Source organism: Ursus maritimus, unplaced genomic scaffold (assembly GCF_017311325.1).
Source record: "Ursus maritimus isolate PB19 unplaced genomic scaffold, ASM1731132v1 scaffold_19, whole genome shotgun sequence".
In the NCBI taxonomy this organism is placed as follows: domain Eukaryota; kingdom Metazoa; phylum Chordata; class Mammalia; order Carnivora; family Ursidae; genus Ursus; species Ursus maritimus.
The window spans coordinates 23,954,236-23,979,354 of record NW_024424341.1 but is presented as its reverse complement, the minus strand read 5'-3'; the positions used below and the strand labels follow the sequence as shown (position 1 = coordinate 23,979,354).

General features: G+C 48.6%; 2 protein-coding genes across 3 annotated transcripts in view; one reads left to right on the top strand and one right to left on the bottom strand.

Moving 5' to 3' along the window:
• The window catches only part of CHTF8 (chromosome transmission fidelity factor 8), a 73,006-nt gene that overhangs the window by 20,831 nt on the left and 27,056 nt on the right, over positions 1 to 25,119 (top strand). Inside the window, exon 4 of the mRNA XM_040633510.1 lies at positions 8,232 to 8,346. Within this exon, the coding sequence (XP_040489444.1) occupies positions 8,232 to 8,346 (115 nt within the window). The remainder of the gene's footprint in view (positions 1 to 8,231; positions 8,347 to 25,119) is intronic.
• The window catches only part of TANGO6 (transport and golgi organization 6 homolog), a 176,946-nt gene continuing 167,710 nt past the window's right edge, over positions 15,884 to 25,119 (bottom strand). For both annotated transcript variants that reach the window (XM_040633505.1, XM_040633506.1), the window contains exon 18: positions 15,884 to 17,071. In XM_040633505.1, the coding sequence (XP_040489439.1) occupies positions 16,895 to 17,071 (177 nt within the window). In that variant the 3' untranslated portion in view covers positions 15,884 to 16,894. The remainder of the gene's footprint in view (positions 17,072 to 25,119) is intronic.

Here is a 25,119-nt window from a genome sequence, read left to right as displayed (position 1 = left end):
CCCCCCCCCCCCCCACCCCAATGCGCCTGCGGCTCAGGGGGCCCGAGGCCCTGCATCCACTCTAGGAGCGCCCCCTGGCCCTAGCCCTCTAGACCTTACAAGCCAAAGGGGCGCCGCTGGGCACCACTGCCCACCTGCGCTCTGGGAGAGGGCCGGGGGCGCAGAGGCCAGCCCGGCAACCTGCCGGGTGCTGGCGCCCCGCCTCGGTGCAATGCCGGAGGCGGTGCCCACCAGGTTAATACAGCCGGGAAGGCACTCGCCAGGCTGCTCACTCCCGCCTGAGCCTCGCCTTCTGGCAAAGGCGGCGCCGGCCACACCCACGTGCCGGTTTCCCACGACTCAGCGGGGAAGGAACGGAAAACCCGAGGAATCAGTCAGACCAGGCCCCGCTCATCTCCTCTGGGCCCCAGCTACCTTGGCAAAGTGTGCCTGCAGACAAAGGCAGCGTCTCCGGTGTCGCCGGCCCCTTCCTCTCCCGGGCAGGACCCCCAAACGCCGCACGCGAACTGGAGGCACTACCTTGGCACCCCGTACCCCACCGAGGACCAAAAATGCCCCGCAGCCAAAACCCCACGAGCAATTAGGTGCTGGTGTGGACTCTAGCAGAGGCGCCCCTGCCCAGATAGGGGTCTGTGCCACCTCAAGCGGGGAGAGGGGGGCCTCGACCACCTCTCGCCCACTCCCATTTCGTTCAGAAGGGATCCGCTAGAGCTCAGTCCCCGCAGGCTAATGAGCACCCGGCTTCAAGGGCGCCAGGTTGGAGGGCGCTCCCTAAGACACTTACCCCCCAGATGACTGAAGGAGAAAACCCTCAGCCAAGGACGCACGCCGCCAATCTACACCCGAAACTTTGCGGGGCTGCCAGTGTGCAGCCTCTCCAGCTGACAGGTGTGCCCTGCTACGAGGCCCACACGCGGCGGGATGGAAACTTGCGCGCGGGGCTGGGGCTTTTTCCCTTGCGCCTGGCCGGCCGGCCGCCCTCTCGGCCCCTCCGAGCCCGCTGGGGTAGGGGAGGCCGGGCCCGCAGATACAGGCGGCCGTGGCCCGGCTGACCCGCAGGGCCCAGAGCGCCAGGCATCTTGGTGCCGGACAGGTGCGAACCCCCAGGCTGGAGTGGGAGAGGGAGACACTCTGACCAGCCTCGTGCCCCGCATCGTCGTCCGCCCCGTAATCCATTCACAAAACAGACGCCGCAAGGGAGGAAGGGAGGCGAGGCTGGAGGAGGAGAGGATGGAGGAAGAAAGGGAGGAGGGGTCAGTGGGGAGGGGGCTGCAGGAACCACCGCCGGGAAGCCTGGAGACACTGCAGCCCTCCGCCGGCCTCTCGGCGCCGGACGCAGCGCCCGCACAGCCGGGGGTGGGGGTGGGGGTGGAGCGGTGGGGGTCCACCCGCGGCACCCCTGCAGCCCGGCGCAGCCCCAGCGCGGCGCCGCGCCGCCCGCCCCTCAGATGTGGCCGGCTGGCCGGGCCCGCGCTCACCGTGCCGCCCGCTGCCCGCGCTCCGGTGCTCAGCAGGCCCGCGGCGGCTCCATGCCCCTCCTCCCGCTCCTCGCCGCCGCCGCGCCTCTCTCTCCCCGGTGCACTGCCGCCGCTGCGCGCTCCGACTGACGAGTGCCGGCCCCACGGAGCCGCCTTTAAGTACCGAGCGCGTCTCCGCCGGGAGAGGCGCCCTCCTCCGGCCCTAGGGCCGGAAAGTTGGGAAGAGTGGGAGGGCTCCCCCGAGGGCCGCGAGGAGCACCCCCTTATTGGCTCAGTCGGAGGGAGCTACACGCGGCCGGTGCTCTGCGGGACGCGGGGACCCGCGTGCACGCGGCTCCAGATTCGGTCGGTCTCTGCGCGCTGGGAAGGTGGGTTCTCCCAAGACGGCCAGAGGCCGAGCTCCTCCGCCTCGCCCCGGGGCCAGCTGCCCAGGAGGAGACGTTCATTGTGCTCAACCTAGAACCTGAAGCGTTGTTAACTTTCAATATAACCCCTAGGGACGTCCACAACTGTTAACTCTCCATTCCGCCTCCCCGCGCCCGGCTTTCTGAGCCTCGAAATCTACTCACTCTGCAAAACCGCCGAGGCGATGGAAATCTTTCCCCGACTGCGGCACGCGGAGGGGCTGTTCGCTCTATAGGGTACTCCCTAAAAGCAAGACAGCAGAACCTTCCCGCCGGCAAGAAAAAAAAAAAAAAAAAGAGAGAGAGAGAGAGAGGCGCAGAAGAGAATAATTGTCAAATATAAAAAGACTGTTCAAAGAAGGTGTTAACAATCGTGACAAGCTTAGCTTTGGATTCCGCAGTGGGGCGCTGATGACTATAAGGGTTTGCAAAAGCTCCAAATGGTTTTGCAGGAACCTTGGAAGTTCCGGTGTCTTAAAGCCAAAACCAATTCCTCCTCCCCTTTTCTTACACCTTTATTTCCGACATCCATAACCTCCTAAATTCCCAACTGACCTTATAGCCAGTGGATTCCAGGTCCCCCAAAGCTGGTGCTGGACTTGGATGAGATGGGGTGGGGTCAGGAAAAAGTGGGGAGTTGTTAGCAGAGAAAGTTTAGAACCAGTTGAATTAGAACCCGATCTCTAAATCTTGGAAAAACTTGAAGAGATATAATTAAACACTAGTAAAAAAAAATGAATTTACATGTCCTCCAAACACACCTGAAATAATTTCCATCACTTCTTCCCAACTGCAACAAGTTTATAGGAACATTAGTTGCAGTCTACAAGCTGCTCCCCTTAGAAATCTTAGGGGCTCAGGGACTTGCCTGTCCACTCTCACTCACTCTAGGCCAAAGAGCTCATTGGTAGGTCCCCCAGGCAAACAAAGACCCCTGGCAAAGACACCTACTTCACCCCTACCATCTTGCATTACAGAAATCAAATCATTTCACACTTTGGCTTGAGAAAATCATCACTACTATGCTGCATGGTTTAAATATTCTTTTTTGGTGTCTTTTTAAAAACTAGTATTGAATCCACAATGGGTATATGTTTTGAACTTGAGACAGGCCCTAAGAAGAGCTAATAATGCACAGGTGGAGAGAGAAGCCTTTGGTTAAGAGCAAGGCTTTGGAGTCAGTTCTGCCACTAGCTGTGTGGCACTAACAGCATCTTCCACCCAGAAACGGGACTGAGTATTTGACAGGGTTGTTACAAGAACTGAAGAGATTGGCTGAGAGCAGGTGCTCAGTGCAAGTTAACTCGAATGATCCTCAACCAGAGACCGGCATCTGTTTGCCAGTGTTCTGGATTCTAGAAGCTCATTCCTACAGGATGTGATCCTCGGTGACCAGAAATTCAGAGATCAGTGTCAATGAAAATCGCCTCGTCTCCAAAGCATTATGGACTCTCTAGAGCCCCGGGCCACCTCCTCCACATCCAGGGGCATCATCAGAGAGCCAGACACTGGAGAAGCTATCTGATCCTACCTCCCACCCAGATTTGCAATCTGCAACATTATAGATCAGGGAAAACAAGCAGAGGCTAGGTGGGGACAAAAATGAATCAGCCTGATGGGAGTGAATTTCCCATTTAAAGACGTCCCTGTAAGAAGGGTGCTCTGTTGTCAAGAGAAATCAGAAATCCAGGTTTTTAAAAAAGGTTCATTTATTTATGTTAGAGAGAGAGAGAGCAAGCGAGCATGGGAGCAGGGGGAGAGGCAGAGGGAGAGGGAGACAAGCAGATTCCCTGCTGAGCGGGAAGCTGGATGAGGAGGAGCTCAACCCAGGACCCCAGGATCATGACCTGAGCCGAAATCAAGTCAGACACTTAACCAACTGAGCCACCCAGGCACCCTAGAAATCCAGATTTTTATGTGAAATCTCCTAATTTTTAAGTCCTGGCAACTAATTCAAATGTTGGGGGGGGGGAAGAACCAGTTCACAGTCCAGGCAAAATGTGTCTGTGAGTCATATACAGTCAACTGGCTGCTTGTAAGTGACCTGTTTAGAAGCTGAGGGAATGGAGCAGCCAGTTTGGAAAGATCCTGTCTGTCTTCAACACAACAGCAGCATGACTTCTCTGGGAGCAAGTTTCCTGGGGCTGTTCCAGGACCATCTCATGCCTAGTTAATTTCTAAGGCTTCCACTTTGTCCCACAGGCTTATTGCCTATCTCACGCAGTTGGCTCCGGGGAGTTTTATAGGTGGTGGGCTAGTCAATTAAAAACTCCTAAATGAACAGTGGGTCCAGATGCAACATCATAAGAACAGTAAACATTCTGCCCTACCAATTGGCTTGGTCCCCTGAATGGCTTCCCCTGAGAAGCAAATTCTCTTTTTCAGATCTGCAGGGCCAACGACCCTATGTTAACAGGCAGCAAGGAGAATCTTTACCATTGTGGCCAGCCTGTGGCAGGGAGGATTTGCTTGTAATTAACATCCAGTTTGCAGTGCTCTATTTGCGTTCATCTCTTTGAGGGGAAGAGGAGGGTAGAGGAATCTTTAAGGGGCTGATACAGTAAAGCTCAAGTTTATCTCTGCTTACCACTGGGGATTTAAGAATAGTACTAATTCCACACCCAATTACTTAAAAACATGAATTCAGATGTTACTGAATTGGCTTTTACATGGGTTCCAGAGGATAAGCCTCCCTATTTGGCTCAGTAGTAGAAAATGCATGCTGCATTTCGACATTCATTTGACAGACACTGAAGACCAGCCCTGAGAAGGGAATGATGCTTTGGCACCAAGAAGTGTCAGGCTGGTCCCTGCCATCTAGACAGTTCTCCATTTTGAAGATAAATACACTTGAAAAGTGGTCACCATTCAAGGCAGTTTTTATAATTAGATGTTGATGAGAGAGTCCAATTAGAAGAGTTTGAGGATTTCAGGAAAGAGATCTCTGTGAGCTGGAATGGGCTGAACAGAGCTTCATGGAGAACTTGAGCTGACAATGGAGAAAGACAAGAACATTCTAGATGGGAAGAAGAGCCTGAGAACAAGAGCAGGTAGGGATGCCTGGATGGCTCCGACAGTTGAGCATCTGACTCTTGGTTTCAGCTCAGGTCATGATCTCGGGGGGTCATCGTGAGATCACGCCCTGCGTGGAGCCCCAAATCCCGAGTCGGGCTCTGCACTCCAAGGGGAGTCTGCTTGAGATTCTCTCTTGGCCTCTCCCTCCGCCCCTCCCCCTGCTCACACTCTCTCTCTCAAATAAATAAATGAATCTTAAAAAAGAAAGAAAGAAAGAAAAAAAAAAGAGAAAGAAAGAAAGGAAGGAAGGAAAGAAAGAACTTGCAACAGTATCTGCTCTAAGGAGTGCCTGACGAGTTTTAGCTGCTGAGGAGGAGGATGCCAAGGGCAGATTCTGGAGCCTTGAATGACTGAATAAGGTAAGGCAGTGATGGAGAACTCTTGAAGAAGTCTGAGCAAGGTGGGAATAAATTACAAGTATTGTCTGGGGACAGGTGAGCTGCGGTTTGGGGGCTCAGGAGCGCTGCGTGCCCTGTTGGTGCTGCCCTCACGAACTGTCCCTGTGGGCAGGCCGTGTCACTATCTTGGGCACAAGTGAGGGCAGAGGTGGAGGAATCATCAAGAGAAAGAGACTTCTATAGTTTGAAGGGCTGAAAGGGCTATATGCCAAACTTTGGAGGGTTTGAGGTAACTGAAGCTGACAGGTCCACAAACAAAGATTGCACCTTTCCTCCACTTCTCAAATGCAAACTTGTGAAATGCTCAAACACCTTGAACCAAGAGGAGTCTGCCATTCAACCTCCCTCATCATGGCTGCTGCTTAAAGCTGCAGGACAAGCCTGCCAGGACCCAGGTGGCCTCTGCTGGTCCCCTAGCGAGTGACGGGGCCAAGAGGGGTGGGGTGGGGCACACTAGCTCCACAGCTGCCCCCCCCCACCTCACGCTTCAGTGCTCCTCGATGGCATGCAGCCCTCAGCTTCCAGCGAAGCAGAGCAGAATGGGGGATGGCAGCCAAGCCATCCCTCCGGGCTCCATCCCATCAACTTCTCTGGGCTGACCATAATCAAAACCTCCCGAAGCTAATGAGGGTGATTTTAAACTGGCCTCCAAAGAATAGCAGGTTATGTCCCCCAGCTGACTAAACAGGGCTTCCTCTTCAAGGCAGCTTAGTCTGCAACACTAGTTAATACATAATTCTGAATGGAAAGTATGTGCCTTGACGACAGCAAGGCAGCTACGACCCAACAAAGTTATCCTTTCATAACTTGCCCCTCTCACCGACAAGTAGTCTGTAATCAGGACCCATTCTGGGGGCCATGTTTGACGAAGCAGGTGTAAGGACTTTTCTGTCCTGCAGTTACAATGGTGAGATTTTAACTCCAGTCTCTCTCTCTTTCTCTCTCCCTCCTTGGATGGAAGAATCGTTTTCATTTCAAATTAAGGGGCCTCTGCTCTGCTGGCGGCAAAGCAGTCAGCCCCTACTAAGGGGCCAGGTTCTTTTATGCTGGCTGGAAGGTCAGGATTAGGAGGGCACACCAGAACGATAACCGAATATCAAACCAGACCTGGACATGCTTTTCTTGGAATCCTGAACAGCAGAAGCTCTCCCCGGCCATTTTTCCTTTTTCTCCCTCTCCTAGGTGAATGCAGGAAAAAAATCCAGGAGGCGATTTTCAACCGTGATCTCCTTCTTGTTGGGATATTGTGCAGCTACTGAGGATTATGCTCATGAAGAGAATGTAGGAATAAGCTGAAACGCTTACAATGCAAGGTTAAGTAAAAAAGGCAGGATACAAAATGGTTATGTATGAATGACTACATTTACATTCCTGTTTTCTTTTAAATCCTATAAAAGGCAAGAGAGAAGTTCACCCAGATATCAGGATCAGGTTTTGTCTGGGTAGTGGAACAATAGATTTTTCTCTCTTTGCCTTTTTCTCTGTAGTCTCCAAATTTTCTATTAATAAGTATAATAATTTTGTAATAAAAAGGTATTTTAAAATGATATAAATCCTGAATTTATAGAATCTCCTTCTAAGCTGGGGTTAGGTGGGGTATAGTCTATATAATTGATGGGTTCAGGTGAAAAGGGCTTGGAAACCTCAGTCTACAAAGAAAACAATAAAGGGGGACCTGGCTGGCTCATTCAGTAGCGTACCTGACTCTTGATCTTGGGGCTGTGAGTTCGAGCCCCACACTGGGTGTAGGAATTACTTTAAAAAAAGAAAAAAAAAAAAAGCAGTCAAGTCAGGAGGGCCAAGATATAGATAGGATTAGTGGTAGTCAAAACTTGAGTAATTTGCTTTATTTAAATCCTTCCCGGTGATCCTTTGAGATAATTGAGCAGAGAAGGAGGGAGTATGCATAGCTGTGCTAGCCCATCCAGCTGATTTGAGTGAATTATAAAAAGTCTTCCTCCTGGCAACATAGCCGGGAGCCACGGCATGTGGTTTGTGTGACACACCCCAGCTGGTGTCAGCCCCCATTCACCCCCTCGCCCAGGACCGTGGTGATCCTGGGTAAGGGAGGGATGTGCACGTGAAGATGGGCTCCTGAAAGGATGCTTTTCCTGGAAAAAAAAAAAAAAAGTATATCCAAGAATGATGATGCCAATAGCTTTGCACTGAGGCTGGAGGAAGCCCCAGGGAGAGGTTCTGCTCTTGGTGTTGTAAACTGCCCCCCCACCCCGTGCTAGTACCCACGTGCGTGTCTACACCCACATGCGCACAAAATTCACTGTACCCAAAATGGACACATGCACACTTGCTCATTACACGAGCACACACCCTCTTTCTGGACTTTAGAAGAACACAATCCCAGTCTACCCTCCCAGCCACTGTTTCAGCAGGAGGTGAACAGATCGCTTAAGGTAACCTTGTTCCAAATTCATCTGGCTCTTGTTACAATAACATCAACAACAGTGTTTAAATGTGCTGGCATTTCTGCTTATGTCCTCTTTCTTGATGAAAGACATCATTAGTCACTGTCACAGAGGAGGTCCAAAGATGGATCCTCCATAAAAGCAATGAGAGAAGAGCCAAGGGTTGGGGGCAGTTCCCATCAACTCCTTCCCCCCACGAAGTATGCCCGACGATCAGATTTTTGTTTGCTAGGGCACCCCCTTCTCACACACACACACACACACACACACACACACACACACTTTTCTCACTAGGTAAACTAATGCAGTGGTTTTGGCATCTGGCTGCTGCACAGTAGACTTTTAAAACCTTGGAGCTTTTTAAAAAACACTAATGCCTGGACCCTATCCCAGATCAATTTAGAATCACTGGGGGTGAGCCCCAGGCTTGATTTTTCTTTTTTAATTCCTTAGGTGATTCCATTATGTATCCAACGTTGAAAACACATCCTGAGGATTCTCCTCAGCTGAGATTTGCAAGTGCATTTCTGGCACCCGGAGGACAGCAGAGAGCCAGCCAATCCTGGAGGTGAGTTCGAGTGTGGAAGTGTCTGTCCATTTTCCTCTAGCACCATTTTCCTCTGCCACACCTGTCTGAATTAACTGACCTTAAAAACTGAACAGTGAACTAATGAGCTATCAAGCCAGAAGGAAAAAAGGAAAAGCAGAAAGGGTGCTGATTGGAAGTGGAAATGAGGAGGGAGAGCCAGGGAGAAACACAGAGGAGGACAGGACCAGATGGGCAGGATCAGTCCCCACATCTCTGCAATATACCTGGAATTGGACTGACATCGTCTTTTTGTTGGCAAAGGCGCTGCCTCTTTTCTAGGAGAACTGGGGGATGGGGGGAAACCAGCCAGCCCTTGTCAATGGAAGGACAGAGCTGCCAAAACCTGACTTGGGTTAGCTTTCAGTTTCTAAACAAAAGAACTTGTGCACTTTGGGGGCTTTTCCTACCCAAAGGATGGGTTAGGGTAATGGGTCTCAGCTGCACTCTTTTGGGGAATGGAGTCCCCATGACAATCTCTCTCCCTTGGTCCTGGCCTTGGCCACGGAGAAATACCCATGTGGCTGATGCTGGAGCCTCCAACCCTGATGCTCATAGTTTCTTTGGGGGAGTTCGCAGGGGGGATGGGTAGGGGGGCTCACGCCTCCCCCACAGCTCTCTGAAGCATCAGCACCACCATTCTTTCAGTAAAGAGAGCCTAATTTCAGGCTGGCCCTTCCCTAGGATTAATACGGTCACCGTAGGATCTGAAGTTTTGAAAGTGGTGTGTGGTCTAATAAAGGTGTGTTGTATGCTGGGGTGGGGGAGGGCGGAGGCGATTGTTCAAGTTCTAGAGACTGTGGAAGTGCGGAGCAGGTGGCTTTGTTCTCCCCAGCGCCAGGCTACCTTGGCGTGTGATGACTAGGGCTGTACATCAGAAAAGCCCCACCCCGGCACCGTTCTGAGCAGGCTTCAGCTCTAAGGCAGACAGCGAAGATTAAATCTTACATCATTTAATAAGCCACTTAAAGGCCCCGCTGCTCTTCCCAGCTCCCCGGCAGAGAGGGCGCTCCTGCAGCTTGCAGCTCCCTGCAAACCGCCCTCTGCTGACACCCACAGCTCTCCCCTCAGCTGCTCTGGGGCGGAGGGAGGTGCTGGCTCACTGGCTAAGCCCAAGACCTAGTGAACAGACGAACAAGGTTCTCTGCCCTCGTGCCCTGTCTCCTCCCGTTTGCCAAAACTTACATCTCTGGACCTTATTTCTCTCTTCTGCAACAGAGGGCTGTTCATTCCAGACTCATTTATTTTTCTCTCAATGGAGGGTGTACGGGATAGAGCTACCAATGTATAGAAGCAAGAAATACAGACGCAACAGTCACAGTTTAAAACGATCCACTGTGATCATTCTGAACATGAAATCTGAGAATTGACACCCGGCTTCCAGAAGATGAAAGGGTAAAAAAACCAAACCAAAACAACAGCAAACCTTCAAAGGGAACCTATCTGGGCTCTGACTGGATCATATGGGAAGACTTTCTCCACGTTCTGTTATACACACTCACAACGCGGTTCTCTGCCTCCCCTGCTCCCAGGAAGGCAGTCTTGGGGGTCGGCTACCTTAGCCACCCCCAGAAAGAACAACAAGCCTTTAAACAAGCAATTTATGAAAGCTCTTACAGTACAGGAGCGGGAGGGCTGGGGGTTCCGTGGATCTCATCTCTAGCTGCTGTGCCAACAAGGTCAAACACAACACACAGAACAAGGTCCGGTGTCTGAGGCTGGGTTTGGTGTACGAGGACACTGTACTCAAAGGGAATCAGTCAGGGCTGACCTTTCACTTGACCTACGTCGTCCATTTAAACAAGCAGGGAACCACTTTCCAGATCCTCACTTATATTAAGAATGCTTTTTTTCCCCCATCATTTGGAATATAAAGTATCTGCTGGGTAGCAGCAAAGCACAATGGTTAAAAGCCCAGCTTTGGGAGCCAGACTGCCTGGGTCCAAATACTGGTTTAACGACTTATCACTGGGTATGTAATCGAGGGTGAGTAATTAGCCTCTTGGGTGCCTCATTTTTCCCATCCGTAAAACAGGGATAATAATAATACCTACCTCACAGGCCAGGTGGGAGGATTAGTGGATTAACAGATCTCAAACGCACAGAAGAGAACAATAAGAAGTGATGATTCTGTTCAGTGATGTAGAGCTCCGTGTGTTTACAAGATGAACTTGATACTCGGAGGGGCCATCAGACCCTATGTCCTGAATCTGGTTTGAAAACCGTGGTCCTTATCCTGGCGACACTCCAAACCCCTTGAGAGGGCATCCCCTAACACCCAGGGCAGTCTCAGACCTGGGAGTCTGGTAAAAATCTTTTTGGTTTTTGTTTTTCAGTAGGGTGTACGCCCAACCTGGGGCTTCAACTCACAACCCCTACATCAAGAGGTGCGTGCTTTACCGACCGAGCCAGCCAGGCGCCCCTGGTAAGAATCCTTTTTAGACCTGCAGGGTCTCAGGGTTTCTTTACCAGGCGAGTCCTAATAAGCTGGTGAGTGTACCTGCAAAGTGTGCTGTTGTGCCCCGTTGGTGGTTTTGGTATACAGAACACTCCAGCCCCTGCAGACTGCCCAGTCGTTGAATTATTTTGAGCATGGTCTCAGCACTTTGCTGTGGAGACTGAACCTATACTTCATGGGTATTAAAGCAATGTCAATTGAGGGCAGGGGACTATAGCTCAGCACACACTTTTTGGTGGACATTTTGGTACTAACATTTAAACACGTTCCAAGCCGGGCGCCTGGCTGGCTCAGTCTGTAGAGCATGCAACACTCGATCTCGGCATTGTGAGTTTGAGCCCCACGTTAGGCATTGAGATTACTTAAAAATAAAATCTGAAAAAACCCCGCAATGTTCAAGCAGAGTGATCCAACATTTAGACCTCTTAGGACCTATCCTGTAGAAACACTTCAGTATGCGAAGAGTTATGCTGAGAAACCCTGAAGAATCACTGGAAATTAGGAAGAGTTCAGTGGACCATCAAGAAACAAATGCTTAAACCAGCTGCAGCTCACCTCTACTACAGAAGACCTGCGCCATCGCATGGGAGAGGGAGCTGGAAGTACTGATAGGAGAGCGTCTCCAAGATATATAACTAAGAAAAAAAAATGTGGGACACTATTTATGGTTCAATCCTATTTTGGTTTTTGAAAGCAGTAATGCAGGCCTGTATTCATTTAGGAAAAGTATGAAAAGCAAGAACGATCTGAAGAGACATCCACGACACTGCTGGTGGTAATCCTGGGGTAGGCGTGGAGGTGAAATTGGGGGAATTTTTCTTTTTTTTGGTTACATATGTATTACATTTGTTAGAGTTTATGTAACATATGTAATCAGAAAACACCCTCACACATACAGAAGCAGGGAGGTATCCGTACTTGAGGGCTCTGTCGCTCCTGGGCATCCTCAGCGGCGGCCCAGGGCAAGCACGGGGTCCTGGTAGGCATCCCCTCAGCACGTGTCAGCAGAAATCTAACTCTATCTTCATGAGACACACGTGCTGAGGTGCACCTGGATATACGAACCCTGAGTTTTCCTCCCAAACTGTGCTCTATACTCATTTGGGTGGCGGGGTGGGGTGGGGTGGAGAGAGGCTCTATAGTAGTTAACAGAGGTTTGAGAGTCTGGCCGAGACCCAGGAGACGTGGGGCCAAATCCCACCAGAAGGGAATAACCACAGCTTGCCTCCCTGTTCCACGAGGTTGTTGTGAGGATCAGACAAGGTTTTGGATGCAAGACGACTTTCCCCCAACGAAAGGGAACACAGAGCAACTGATCTTCCTATTCTGTGCCCCATGGGGACGCAGAGGGTCACGGGGAGGGAGGACAGTCCCTGAGCCCTCCTGGTGGCGCAGAGCTCCAGAGGCAGGAGGAAGAACTGTGTAGAAGGACAACAGCAGATGACCCTCCAAATAAGTAGGCGTGGCCCCTTCCAGGGCCGATGGTGAGGGTCTGCATTCCCTCTTCACTTGCCAGCAGGCAGCCCTGAGCCCCGCCAGCAGGGAAGGGTGCCACAGCCGGTGCCCTGGGAGACAGCTTCCCAGCCCCCGGCAGCATCTCCCTTCCAAGCCAAGCGATGCCTGCGAGTCAGAGGTGCCTCGCACTGCAGTGAGCCGGCTCCATGTGACTGCAGAGTGTCTGCGGTGCAGAACTTGCTGGAGGACACAGCCAGGCTCTCCCGGGTCCTGGCTGCTGCTGCCCAGGCTCGCCAGGCAACAGCGGCTACCGCTCGCCCCCCACCTGGAACTCTGCTCCCCTCTCCCACCCTCACCCTCACCCTCACCCTCACCACTGACATTCCGGCTGAGAGTCTGGATTTCTGTGCAAAACGACTACAGAAGCCAATCTGGTTTTGTACAGGTCAGATGCATCATCCCTCAGCTCTTCCTCCCAACTGAACCACTTTCAGATGCCTTAGCCATCCCTCCACCTCGGCAACGTGCTGTGGAGTGTGCCGGACAGGTGGCAGGCAAGGCTCTCACCGACAGAGTGGGGGTGGGGAGACATGAGGGCAGATCAACACATTTGCTTTCCAGAGAAGGGGGTGGTGAAGAGATGGGGCTTACCACTTCATGAGGGAAAAAGGTGGCTGGGTACAAAACTCCTTTGGGCTATGGGCATTTCCCATTTTACAGTATTCATCCATTTGGCCTCAAAGCACTTTATAAGTGGAGGGGGCTTCAGGTGGAAATAGGTGTGTGGCTGTCCCCCTTGCTCAGAGTGGTGCAAAGGATCCAGCACACCACACCCTGCCCCATCAGCTCCCCTTCCTTCTCGCTCACTCCCCTGGAGCCACCCTGGCCTCCCGGCCTGTCCTCAAACCTGCCAGACACACTCTCAGCTCCAGGCCTGTGCGCTTGCCATTTGCTCCGTCTGGAAGGCTCTTCCCCCAAATATCTTCCTGGTCACTCCCTCACCTCCTTCTGATCTTTACGCAAATATCAACTTCTCAGTGAGGACTTCTCTAAACAACTAATCTAAACGTACAGCTCCCATCCCTATACGCTCTGCATCCACCTTCCTGACTTAAGTTTCCTTCAAAGCATTTAACCTCACTTGACATTCTGTCTCCTGTATTACCTTCTTTAGTGCCTGTCTCCTCCCGTTACAATGTAAGCTTCCCCTGAGGGTATGGGTTAGGTCTGCTTTGTTCACTGCCCTGTTCTCAGTGCCCAGCACAGCACCTGGCACATAGTAGGTGTTCAGTAAATGGCTGTCACTGTTGCTGTGATGTGCTTTGCTGACTGCCAGTCCCTGGCACCTTGGCCTTTCTATATAGATGGGTGAGCAGAGCCACAGGAAAGGTAAAGGAATAGAGAGAGGTGAAGAAAGAAGAAGAGTATTAGCAAGTACAGAGAGATGGTAAGGAGCAAAAGTGAAGGTCAGGCGATTTCTGATTAAGTAACAGAGGGCTTGTAGAAGGGCACATGCCAAGGAAGAGGAACCACACAGCAGAGAGGGAGACTATCCGGAAGATTCCAGGAGTCACCTGAACAAGTAGTCGATGCTCAGGCTGTAGACGTGGGGCTTGGCTGCAACCTTGTCTCTCGCTACAGAGCCGTCCTCTGTAGGGCAAGAAGCTGTGGACAGCAGGCCTGCAAACAGGAGCCAGAAACTGAAGGGACAGGAGGGAGGGAAGGCGGGATGGGGCCAAGTAAAAGACCACATGGATGATCCAGGGGAGTGTGGGTGGCAGACAGCTGGGCAATGGGAGGGACCAAAGGTGAGAGGCCAAGGGAACTTCAGTAGGACAGATAATACGGGAGCCAACTAGAAGGGCAGCACAGAGAAGGTGGCCTTAGAGGAAGGGCAGAGGTGGGAGCAAGCCTGAGGACATTGCTATTACATCTTCCATTGACCAGACACACCTCACAGGCCCTGTGGACGGAGGCATCACGACTGCTCCTGCCACCTGCCATGGAGTTCCGTGCCTCTTTCTCTCTTTCCGTTTTTTAGTTTTGTATTTTTATTATCCTTAAGTTCTTTTTTTTTTAAAGTGTACTTATTTTTTTTGTAATCTCTATAGACAACGTGGGGCTTGAACTCATGACCCCGAGATCAAGAGTTATATGCTCCTCTGACTGAGACAGGTGCCCCTATCCTGAAGTTCTTAATTCTCATGCTCTTTCCCAAGGATGGATATATAAATATACATATACATATATATACATATATATATATATACACACACACACATATATATATATAAAATAAATTTGGAAACTTTTTAATATTTTGGTAATGTGTAGGAGGGTTACATTATGGTGTCTTTCCCTTGAATTTGGTAACAAGGTCAAAAAAGTCACTCTCTGAAATGGAATCCATCAAAATCAATAAAGAACAGATGCTTTTAGCCGCCTGCCAAATAATTCAAATTAAGTGCCAATTTATAAGTGGAGACACAGGGACTAGAATGCTTCTGGAGGCACTCCCTAGGAGAATAGGTTTTGAGACCAGAGTTTCTCAGTCTAATCAAGGTGATCAATTAGGATCTATCTTCAGAACCGGAATGCATTTAATGGGCAAGAAGTTTAAAGTTAATCCAATCATCCAACATATCCAATCTGATGGTCCAAAGTACACTGTATGGAGTGCAGTTAAAGGCAGGCCAAGAAAAGGAATTTTCAGGACATATCGAGCTGCTTCAAAGGAGATTCATCTCTGGTTTGAAAGCCCTAATCCTGACTTTCTAGACATCCTGATTTGAAGAATGGAAACTAATCCAGCTCCCCTAGCTGAATGATAATATTTCTCAAAAACATCTAATTACCGTTGTTCTAATTCTTTGCTTACTAAGCTAACTTGTGACCCATGTCTGTAAGAAGGCCACTTTAAAGGAATGCCCACCACAAAGGTTCTAAACTAAGACCCACATCTGGAATCTGGCCAGAGAGAAATACCTTGTGGTTAACTGGCAAATGGGCGAGCTCACACACAGCTCCTTCAGTCATCTGTGAGTTTTGGGAAATTGTGTTTTGGTTGCCTAGGCCTGGTTACCCCGGGGAGTGGAGATGAAATTCTGTACCAGCCCCACAAAGCTGAGGCCTGGTCAAGAAGCACTGAGTTAGCCTTGTCGAGGTATTGACATCAGGGAGGGCTGGTCTGAAGCAGTCAGCCTATTTCCCCTTTTTGTCTTCTCTCTCTCTCTTTCTATCTTTTTTTTCAAAGATTTTATTTATTTAAGGGGCGCCTGGGTGGCTCAGTCGGTTAAGCGTCTGCCTTTGGCTCAGGTCAGGATCCCAGGGTCCTGGGATTGAGCCCCCCATCAAGTTCCCTGCTCAGCGGGGAGCCTGCTTCTCCCTCTCCCCCTGCCTGCTGCTCCCCCTGCTTGTTCTCTCTCTCTAATAAATAAAATCTTAAAAAAAAATTTATTTATTTGAGAGAGAGAGAGAGAGAGAATACAAGCAGGGGGAGGGGCAGAGGGAGAATCAGACTCCTCACTGAGCGTGGAGCCTGATGTGGGACTCGATCCCAGGACCCTGAGATCCTGACCTGAGCCAAAGTCAGGTGCTTAACCTACTGAGCCACCCAGGCACCCCTTTGTCTTCTCTTTTAGCTGAAAATTCAGTGGCCAAAATATATAAATAAAGAGGAGTCCACAGTGCTACATCTGACATGATTTCAATAAACTTGGCATCATGTCATCAATATGCTACACACTTTCCAGTACACATTTAATCAACCCAATGTCTAAGCATTCCTCCCTAAAGGAGCAGAGAACCGAATGCAAGATATAAACTCTCTCATCTGAGATATTTGTGGCTCTTTTATCCTATAATCACGGCAATTTAATGAAAATAGTAGCAGAGGGAGCTAAGAAAATAGCTAGGAGGACAAACAAAGGGCTTACCCTTCATCTCTGGACGATTCAACCAGCTTGACTCTCTTTTCTGGAGCTCATATCCTCCTCAATGCCATAGCTTTCCATCTCAATAGCAGAGGACCAGATTCAGACCTGTTCTTTCTAGCCCACATAATTTTATTCCATTTTGCATGTTTTGATCAGTTTCCTTCCCCTCCCTGCCTCCAAATGCATCTCTGTGCTCCGATGTGCCTCTTGAGCAGCCAAGGATGACTAGCTCTGGCTGATCCTCATTACCGTGAGGAAGAACAATCTCAGCCTGGAAGAATATCAAGATATGTGACACACGTGCCACTCAGGAGGCGATCAACCTCTTCAGCTCAAGTCACAAGAAAAGAATGGTCAATGAGTCAAATTCTACCAGTCGTGTTAAAAATATACTTCCATCAAGTAGACTTCCTTCTCTAAAAGCTAAATGTGCAGATAAATGTGCAGATGAATGAGATTTGTAAACTTTTGTCTTCTAAGGATGCTTCAAGGCCGGATGCAGAATGGCTAAATAGATGCTTTGGGAAGGTCAGCCTGAAGACACAAATGACCAGAGACATAAAGCCATCCAGGGTCAGCCATCTTGCCAGCACCAAAGAGGCAGTGGGGCCACCTGCTGGAAGGTTTGGGCACTGCTCTGGCTGCTTGGTCCTCTACCTCCTTGATGTCCTTTGAGCCAGGTCTATGGCAGGACCACAATCTTTTTCTCTAGCTTCTGTGGTGGGAAGAGGAAATTTCTCATTATCTCATCCAGCTCTTCAAGGGCCAGCTGGGCATGGAGCTTGGCCACGTTGTCAGACTCCAAGCACACCACGTGTTTCAGCAGGTGGTAGAGATCCTTGAGGACATCCTTCAGCACCTGTATGAGAGAGACAGCATCATGACTGTCTACTGTGCCAAAATTTCTCAGAACAACCTATCTACCTTTTCCTGCCTGAGAAGTTCTGGGAGGAAACTCACAGGCTCCCTAAAGAAGATTACGCATGGCCTTCTCAGATGGAAGGAGGGTCAGCTGTACTGAGATAGGCTTCTTTTTGGGTTTCTCATGACCCCTGACACCTCACTCTACTGGCCTTGGGGGCTGCTACTCCCTTTTATCCCCAGGCCGAAGTGTAGATCCCAGGCTCCTCTGTTCAGTCCCAAAGCATGGCACAGACCTCAGGACCACAGACAGGTTACCACAGTAACCCAGATAGGGTTACTCCAAGACCATCATTACCAGCATCTTCCTCTCTAGCTCCCACAAAGCCCTCTGTGGATACCCATCTGTGGACATCTATCTTATGAGACCCAGAAGGCTCTCTCCAGCAAGCATGCCTTGCCTTGCCACTGCTCTAAAATTTTTCACCCCAGTTCCATCTCTATGCCCTTCTTCAAGTCACTATAATTTTTTTTCAATTGCAACTTGCAACAGGAAACAAGGGAGGGCTATGTAGATAGAGCCACACCCATCTTTCATGTTTAATGCTCTCATCTTAGGCTCTGGTATGGAACTGGGAGGGTGCCAAAGCACCTACTCCCAGAAGCTCCTAATTTCCTCTGAAATCCTCCTGGCTTTGGAATTACAACTTTTAGCAGGAAACAGGTTTCAAAAGAACAGGGAAACTCAAGAGTAAGAGGCCTTAGGGATCAGCTGGTCAAACTAGAGACTGAAGACACTAGGTCTTAGGGAGTCACGTGACTTGTCTGCAGCTCCTTGTGAGATTACTTCTGGTCTAGGGCTCTTTGCCTCAAAAGCTACTATTTTTGGATCAGGGACTGTACGAGGTATTTTTCATATATTATCTACGTTTTATGCCAGTCATATAAAGGAAAGTTATTAACCCCATTTTACAGATGAGAACATAGAAAATTGGAGGGTTACATAACATCCCAAGATTACTCAGCTAAAAAAAATGGGGGAGCCAGATTTTATTTATTTTTTATTTTTGTTTTAAAGATTTTAATTATTTGAGACAGAGAGAGAGAGACAGCACAAGCAAGGGAAATGGCAGGCAGAGGGAGAGGGAGAAGCAGGCTTCCTGATGAGCAGGGAGCCCGATGTGGGGCTCAATCCCAGGACCCTGGGATCCTGACCTGAGCCGAAAGCAGATGCTTAACCAACTGAGCCACCTAGGTGCCCTGGGAGCCAGATTTTAAGCATACAGAACCTGTGTTCTTATTTGTTTATTTTTATTGAAAAGGTAAGACAGGGGGTGTCTGGGTGGCTCAGGAAGACAGTATATAATGTATATAGCATATAGAATATATATTAATAGACTCTTCATCTTATCAGTAAGGCTTCTGGTCAACAGTAGGCTATCAGGAGTTAAGTTTCTGGGGAGTCAAAAGTTATGCATGCAGTTTTGACTGCACACCAGGGTGGGAGTAGGGTGTGGGTATCCCTAACACTTGCAATGTTCAAGGGTCAACTGTACAGGATCTGGGCCCAAAGTTCCCCGAGCTTTCCACACATCTTGGACTTGCTAAAGAATAGAGAAAGAGCCTTTTCCATCTCTTGCTATTCTTGAACAGCATGGGTAATGGGGGTGCAAAGAGGAAGGAATGGGAGAAGGGACACATAAAATAAGCCCCCGGGGCCACTTGCCGGTCTCCCTCTTCTCCCCCGTGTTCCAGGTACCGGTGGGGTGGCTTCTTTCTTTCTTCGAGCGAAGCTCCTTCCCAGCGCAAGGCCTTTGCATATACTGTTCCCTCAGCCTGGAAGCCTATTTTGCCTCTTCACCCTGTAACTCTTACTCACCCTCAGCCTAAAATACCCCTTTCTCAGGGATGGCTTCTCTAACTCCCATCTAGGTAAGTCTTTCTACCCTGCCTGTAGTTCTGTTTGTAACTCGTATCACAGTTGTAATTTAAATATTTATTGTGTAATTAAAAGTATGTTTTCCTCACTAGATCACATGTACTATTGACACTGAGGCCATATCTTACCTTGTTCATTCTGATGTAGTCCCAGTGCCTCATATAGTGACTGGCACATGGCAGATAACCTAAAACATTTATGAATGAAAGAAGGCACGTATGCATGCTACTCCTGGCCAGTTTCTCACTCGACAAAAACTGAAAATTCTAAGAACATCTATTGAAACAATGCCAGACAACCAGGCTCAGGCTCGCTTCATGGGTGCGTGACCTGAGCAGTCACATTATGCCTCCAGTCAAGAGGGCCACGTGCTTGGTTCAATGATCTGCTATGGTCATCTTAAAATTCTTAATAATTGTACCTTTGGATTTGTATTTGGTAAGGGAAGTACAGTGGGACAAAGAGCCTCAGTGTGAGCAGATGAGACATGCCCGACATGTGTGTCTGCCATTCTCTGCCAGTGCATCCCGTACACGGCAATTGCCGTGCCCCATGAGCACAGAATTCTGAGGGACCCACAGTGTGTGGGAGTTNGACTTGAAGCCAGTGAAAGGGCACCATGTTTGTTACAGTCATGACTGAGCACATGGAGGCACCGAGAGCCCGGAAAGGCCGTACTTTCCATTTGAACCAGAATTTGCTCAAACACAGAAAGAAGACAACAGCTTTCTAAGAAACATGGCTGAGTAAGGAACCCTATAATACTCTTTACGTTTAGCCAACCATTTACTCTGAAATTGATGACATACAGGAAATAGGACAACACACAGCTCTTTTTTCCGTTTGGTCCTCTCTTATTCACCAGTAAACTGAAGGTAAAGAACATCGGCAGAATGTGTGCAGATCAAGAACTGAAATAAAAGCAGTTGAGCTAGTTTTGTACAGTTTCCACTGTTCTAAGAAGGCAATATGTATGTGTGTATGAGCTACAGAATACAATCTGTGCAATTTTGATGATTCCACATATGAGCTAAATGCTTTTTTTAAAAAAAAGATTTTATTTATTTATTTGAGAGAAAGAGAGAAAGTACACGCACACACTGGAGTTGGGGGGTGGGAACAGAGGGGGAGGGAGAGGGAGGGGAAAAGAATCCCATGCAGACTCCGTGCTGAGTGTGGAGACCAATGGAGGGCTCGATCTCATGACCCTGAGACCATGACCTGAGCGAAAACTGAAAGTCGGACACTCAACCAACAAAACTGAAAGTCGGACACTCAACCAACTGAGCCACCCAGGTGTCCCATGAGTTAAATGATCTTATATTTGCATTTAAAATTGGCATTGCACAATATAAAGATGAACTGTAAAATTTGTGCTAATAATTTCACATTTAAAATTTCTCTACTTAGGGCACCTGGGGGGCTCATTCGGTAAAGCATCTGCCTTCAGCTCAGGTCATGATCTCAGGGTCCTGGGATCGAGTCCTGCATTGGGCTCCCTGCTCAGCGGGGAGTCTGCTTCTCCGTCTCCCTTTGTCACTCCCCCTGCTTGTGCTCTTTCTCTCTATTAAATAAATAAAATCTTTAAAAAAAAGTTAAGAAAATTTTCTCTACTTTGAACAACAGCAAATAATACACAAATGACAAGTTGAGGGAGAGAAAAATTGTGAAAGTAAGGAAAACACTTTCTATTTATATACCATCAACAGCATGTTTTCCTTGTTTTTTTGAACATGGGATCCCACATTTTCATTCTGCAATGGGCCCCACATATCATACAGTTGGCCCTGCAGACAACTCTCACTGCTCCTGCCCAGTGTTGCCACATAAAGTGCCTGAATGCTGTGGGCAAACCTCACAGAGATGCTGCCCCATCTGCGGGGCAGCTGTTTCTGGGTTTTCTCAGGGAGCTGCTGACATGTGATGGGAGTGGGTCTCCTAGCAAAGGCACATGTAGACTGGAGGGGGGGGCGGGGGGGCGCTATCCCCACTGCCCTTTGGTAACCTCTCTTTCCTTGAGGCTGGCAGTGTGAAAAGGAGAGATGATTCCCGAAAGAGGATGACTCCCTAGAGCCACGGCCTCATGATTACTCACTCAACCAATAATCATTATTAAGGGCCCACTTCGTGCCCAGGCAATGTGCTGGTGATAAAAGGATGAATAATGCACGAACCCTACCCTCTGGCAGCTACAGCCTAGTGGGGAGGCAGGCAGACACACACACACACACACCCCAGACAGTATGATCTCTCTAAGCGATAAGCTCCACACTTCTGTGGAAGCAAAGGAAGTGACTTCTGCCTGTGGAGGTGGGTGGAGGGAGAACATTTTCCTACCCTGTGATAGGGGTTTCACTCTTTTATTTGTAGCCAAAGGGCGACACCACAGAGTGGCTTAGAGAAGCTTTAGCAAGTCCCCTCACCTCAAGTCACCTCAAATAAATGCAGATTCTAAGCAAACCTGGCCTGCTTATTATGTGAACATAGTTAAAAGACAAGTCTCCTGACACTCTTTCCAATGGTGTTCGGCCCAAAGTGCCTCTTACAGAGAAATTCTAGAGTTCCCACTGTTTATTACGAGGTCATCTTTTTCTTCTTCTTCCAGAGGAATCTTTCACCTACTCAGAAATATCTTTGAGAATTTTTGCTAGAGCCTCCTAACATTCAAAATAAGGTTAGCTTTTACTTGTTAAAGAGGGAGGTTCTAAGGCATTCTGTTCTGCTAAGGTACTCTGCTCCTTCCTGGTGTGGGTAGGAATTCTCCCCTTGGCACTGCTGTGTCCTTAAAATAACAATAATGCTTGTGCAAACACCATTTCATACTTGAGGGGCGCTGAGCTCCTTGTTATCAGTTACCGGATCTCCTTCTTTGGTAACTGAGTGTTAGGCAAAGGCTCCTTCTTAATTAATGGGTCTATTCTAGCAAACCATCCTGGAAAGGCTTCTTCCCAATCCCTGTAACACTGGGGATCCCACACATCACAAGGACTTCCTCTGGACTCCCCAAGGATCAAAGCTTCCTGCCAGCCGGGGATTGTCACCAAATCCCACGGATCAGGGGTTGAATACAAGCAGAGTTCAAAGGTAAAGTTACTTACAGGAGCCACTGTGGTGGGCAGGATATAGGCAATCCCACGGAGGAAACCTTTCATTAAGAGTTCAACACACCTGCTCTTCATCCCCCACCCTCCGCATCGAGGCTCAACGAGTCCAGGGAAAGGCAGAGGGGGTACAGATGTGAATGGGGATGGGTGCATCTCATCCAGAGGAGATCTGGCTTAGCTTTTTGTAGCTGATGGTTGAAAGAAACATTTTCACCATCTGAGAAGCTCTTAGGCCAGGGATATCTTAAACGAGTATCTAGATTCTTAGTCTGAAAAGTCTTTGGAAAGGGGTGGGTTCAGGTGTTTTCTTAAAAGAATTTAGAGCCCACACGCAACACACACACACACACACACACACACACACACACACACACACACAATGGGACCCAATTGGGTAGAGGCCCGCATGCAAGTGGTGAAAGAATTCACCCAAGGCAGAACAAAGGAGACAGAAGTTTACTGAATATACTGTAAGGGAGCAATGGGCAGGACAGCAAAGGAGAGACTGCCAGGAGGAGGTGGGGAGGGTAGGCTGTAGTCAAGGAGGGGAAGTGAGGAGGTATGGGAACGTATGGAATTTTCCTTTTTTGGTACTGTGCCGGATTGTAAGTAGCCCACTGGCCACCTAGGGCTTATGGTTATTTTGAGGTGGGTTGTCTAATGAGTCTGCTTGCATTCAGCCCAGTGGTCAATGTGTGCCCTTCTCTCTTACTCAGGTATCCATTGCTCAAGGCTGTTGCCTAAAAGTGGCCTCTATAACACACACACGCATGCACACACACACACACCCCTTCTCCTATCCTCCCCCTTCCACTCTAGGCACCAGTTCCTTTCCTTGAAGCACGCAAAGATGATGCTTCGGGGACAAGGGCAGTCTTTAGGGTTAGATGGTGCTTAGAAAAGACCAGATGAGGCAGGGCAAACTAATAAGGAAATGGTGTGAGCAAAAGACTGCGTTGGGCACACAGGTGCACTTTCAATGGAAAAGCAGTAAAACAGCGTTTGACTCTTTCAATGAGCTTGACCTGGAACATCCTAGAAGCGGTTTTTGTATCTATGAGTTGAGATCAAAAGAAATAAATGGCAAATGTCCTTCTTCTTTTTAATTCCTAAATGTATTTATTTATTTGATTATAAAAGCAATATAACCACATGATCATAAAAACAATATAACCACAGCCCAGAATATCTGAAAAAGAAAAAAAAGTCTCTAGTCAAAAACCACCTCTCTAACACAAGCTCCATTAGTAAAGACACTGAGTAATTAGTAGATTCATTTACAGTTTTCAAAAATTATTTTAGTATTTTTTTAATTTTTTTTAAGTTTCACTTATTTTCAAGTAATCTCTACATCCAATGTGGGGTTTGACTCCTGACCCCAAGATCAAGAGTTGCATGCTCTTCCAACTGAGCCAGGCAGGTGGCCCTATTTTAACATTTTAAAAGTCATTTATACTTCAAGGCGATGTTACAAACGGAACCTAGGTGGATGAAACTGCTATTCTGTTATCATGTGGGATTGATAAGATACAACACAAATAGTCACAAGAAAACCAGTTACAGAAATAAAAACTGCAAAGATGCTATCTAGCGGAGGATTTTCTATCTATAATTTCTTTATATTTAAGGGATGTATGGGTTCTAAATACAAAAGGATAAAAAAGTTAAATGCTAGCATACTAACTGTAGAGATTCAATCTTCCCATAGAACCAACAATAAGGCAAAAAAAAAAAAAAATCAGAAAGAAAGCTCAATTCCGTCCAATCCTATCACCCTCCAGTTGTGGTTCCTCTGTGGCTGATAAATATTGGGCACAAGGACAGAAACAGGGAAGTTAGACATTGAAATAAAAGGTAGGGGCAGATAGGAGAACGGGGGCAGAGACTGAAGTTAGTGGTGGAAACCAGCTTGGCAGGCAAAGATATTCTCTTGACTGGGGCCCAGAAGAGGAGGAGACCCCAGAATCCGACTAGTTCTGTTTACAACATGTTAGAATAAAGGATTCGGCGTAGTAGGAATCTGTCAGGAAGCCACAGGCCAACTACTAAGGGTCCTCATTTTGACTACTGTCCCTTGGTGTTAAGACCAGTGATTGACTTGGTGGCTGAGGGCAGTGAGAGTGGACAGATGGGACTAAGTTCAGAGAGTCAAGGATCATCAACTGAGCACAACTCAACCACCTTTTCCCAAACCGTGTGCAGGAGGCTCCGCTAAGCATTCTGGGTAACCAGGACCTGTGCCTGTCCTTCAGGAGCTCACCTCCAGAGCAGGGAGACAGACACACAGAGCTGAACCTAATGGCCCGGAGGCAGGTGAGTCGGGTGAGGTGAATGATGGTGCTCCCAATCACTAGCCAGGGAATCTAGAGCAAACGACTTCAGCTCCCAGAACCCCAGTGATCTCAACTGTAAAATGGGGATAATACTGCCTCCTTTTAAGGTTGTTGTAAGAATGAGAGTTGATGTCTATAAAGATCCAAGCACAAAGCCTTGCATATGGTGAGTGCTAAGTAAGTGGGGGTTTGTCAGTCTCCCCCACTAGTACTGTAATCTCCGTGTCCTTCTGTTACTCTTCTCTCAGCGAGGCTGAGGACAGAGCCTGGTGTGGAGCAGCTCTGGCGTGTAGTAAATTTATGACAAATAAATGAATGAATGTATAATAACAACAGCTAATCCTTGCATAAAACCTGTTATGTGCGAGATATGGTTCTAGGCATCTTATCTACAGTCACTCACTTAATCCTCACAACAACACAATGAGAGAGGTACCATTATTATCTCCAGTCTGCCCCAGGCCACACAGCTAGTAACAGACAGAGCCAGGATTCAAACCCTGGCAGCCTCACGTGGAGCCAACGTTCTTTATTAACTACTACGCTATTCTGCCTCTCCAAGTAGTTCTTATTTTCCCTCTGCTGAAGTAGGAAGCAGAAAGCACACTGCTTACCTTACAAGTTGATTGTGGGATCAAAAGAGATAATGCGTGTGAGAGTACTCGGCTAT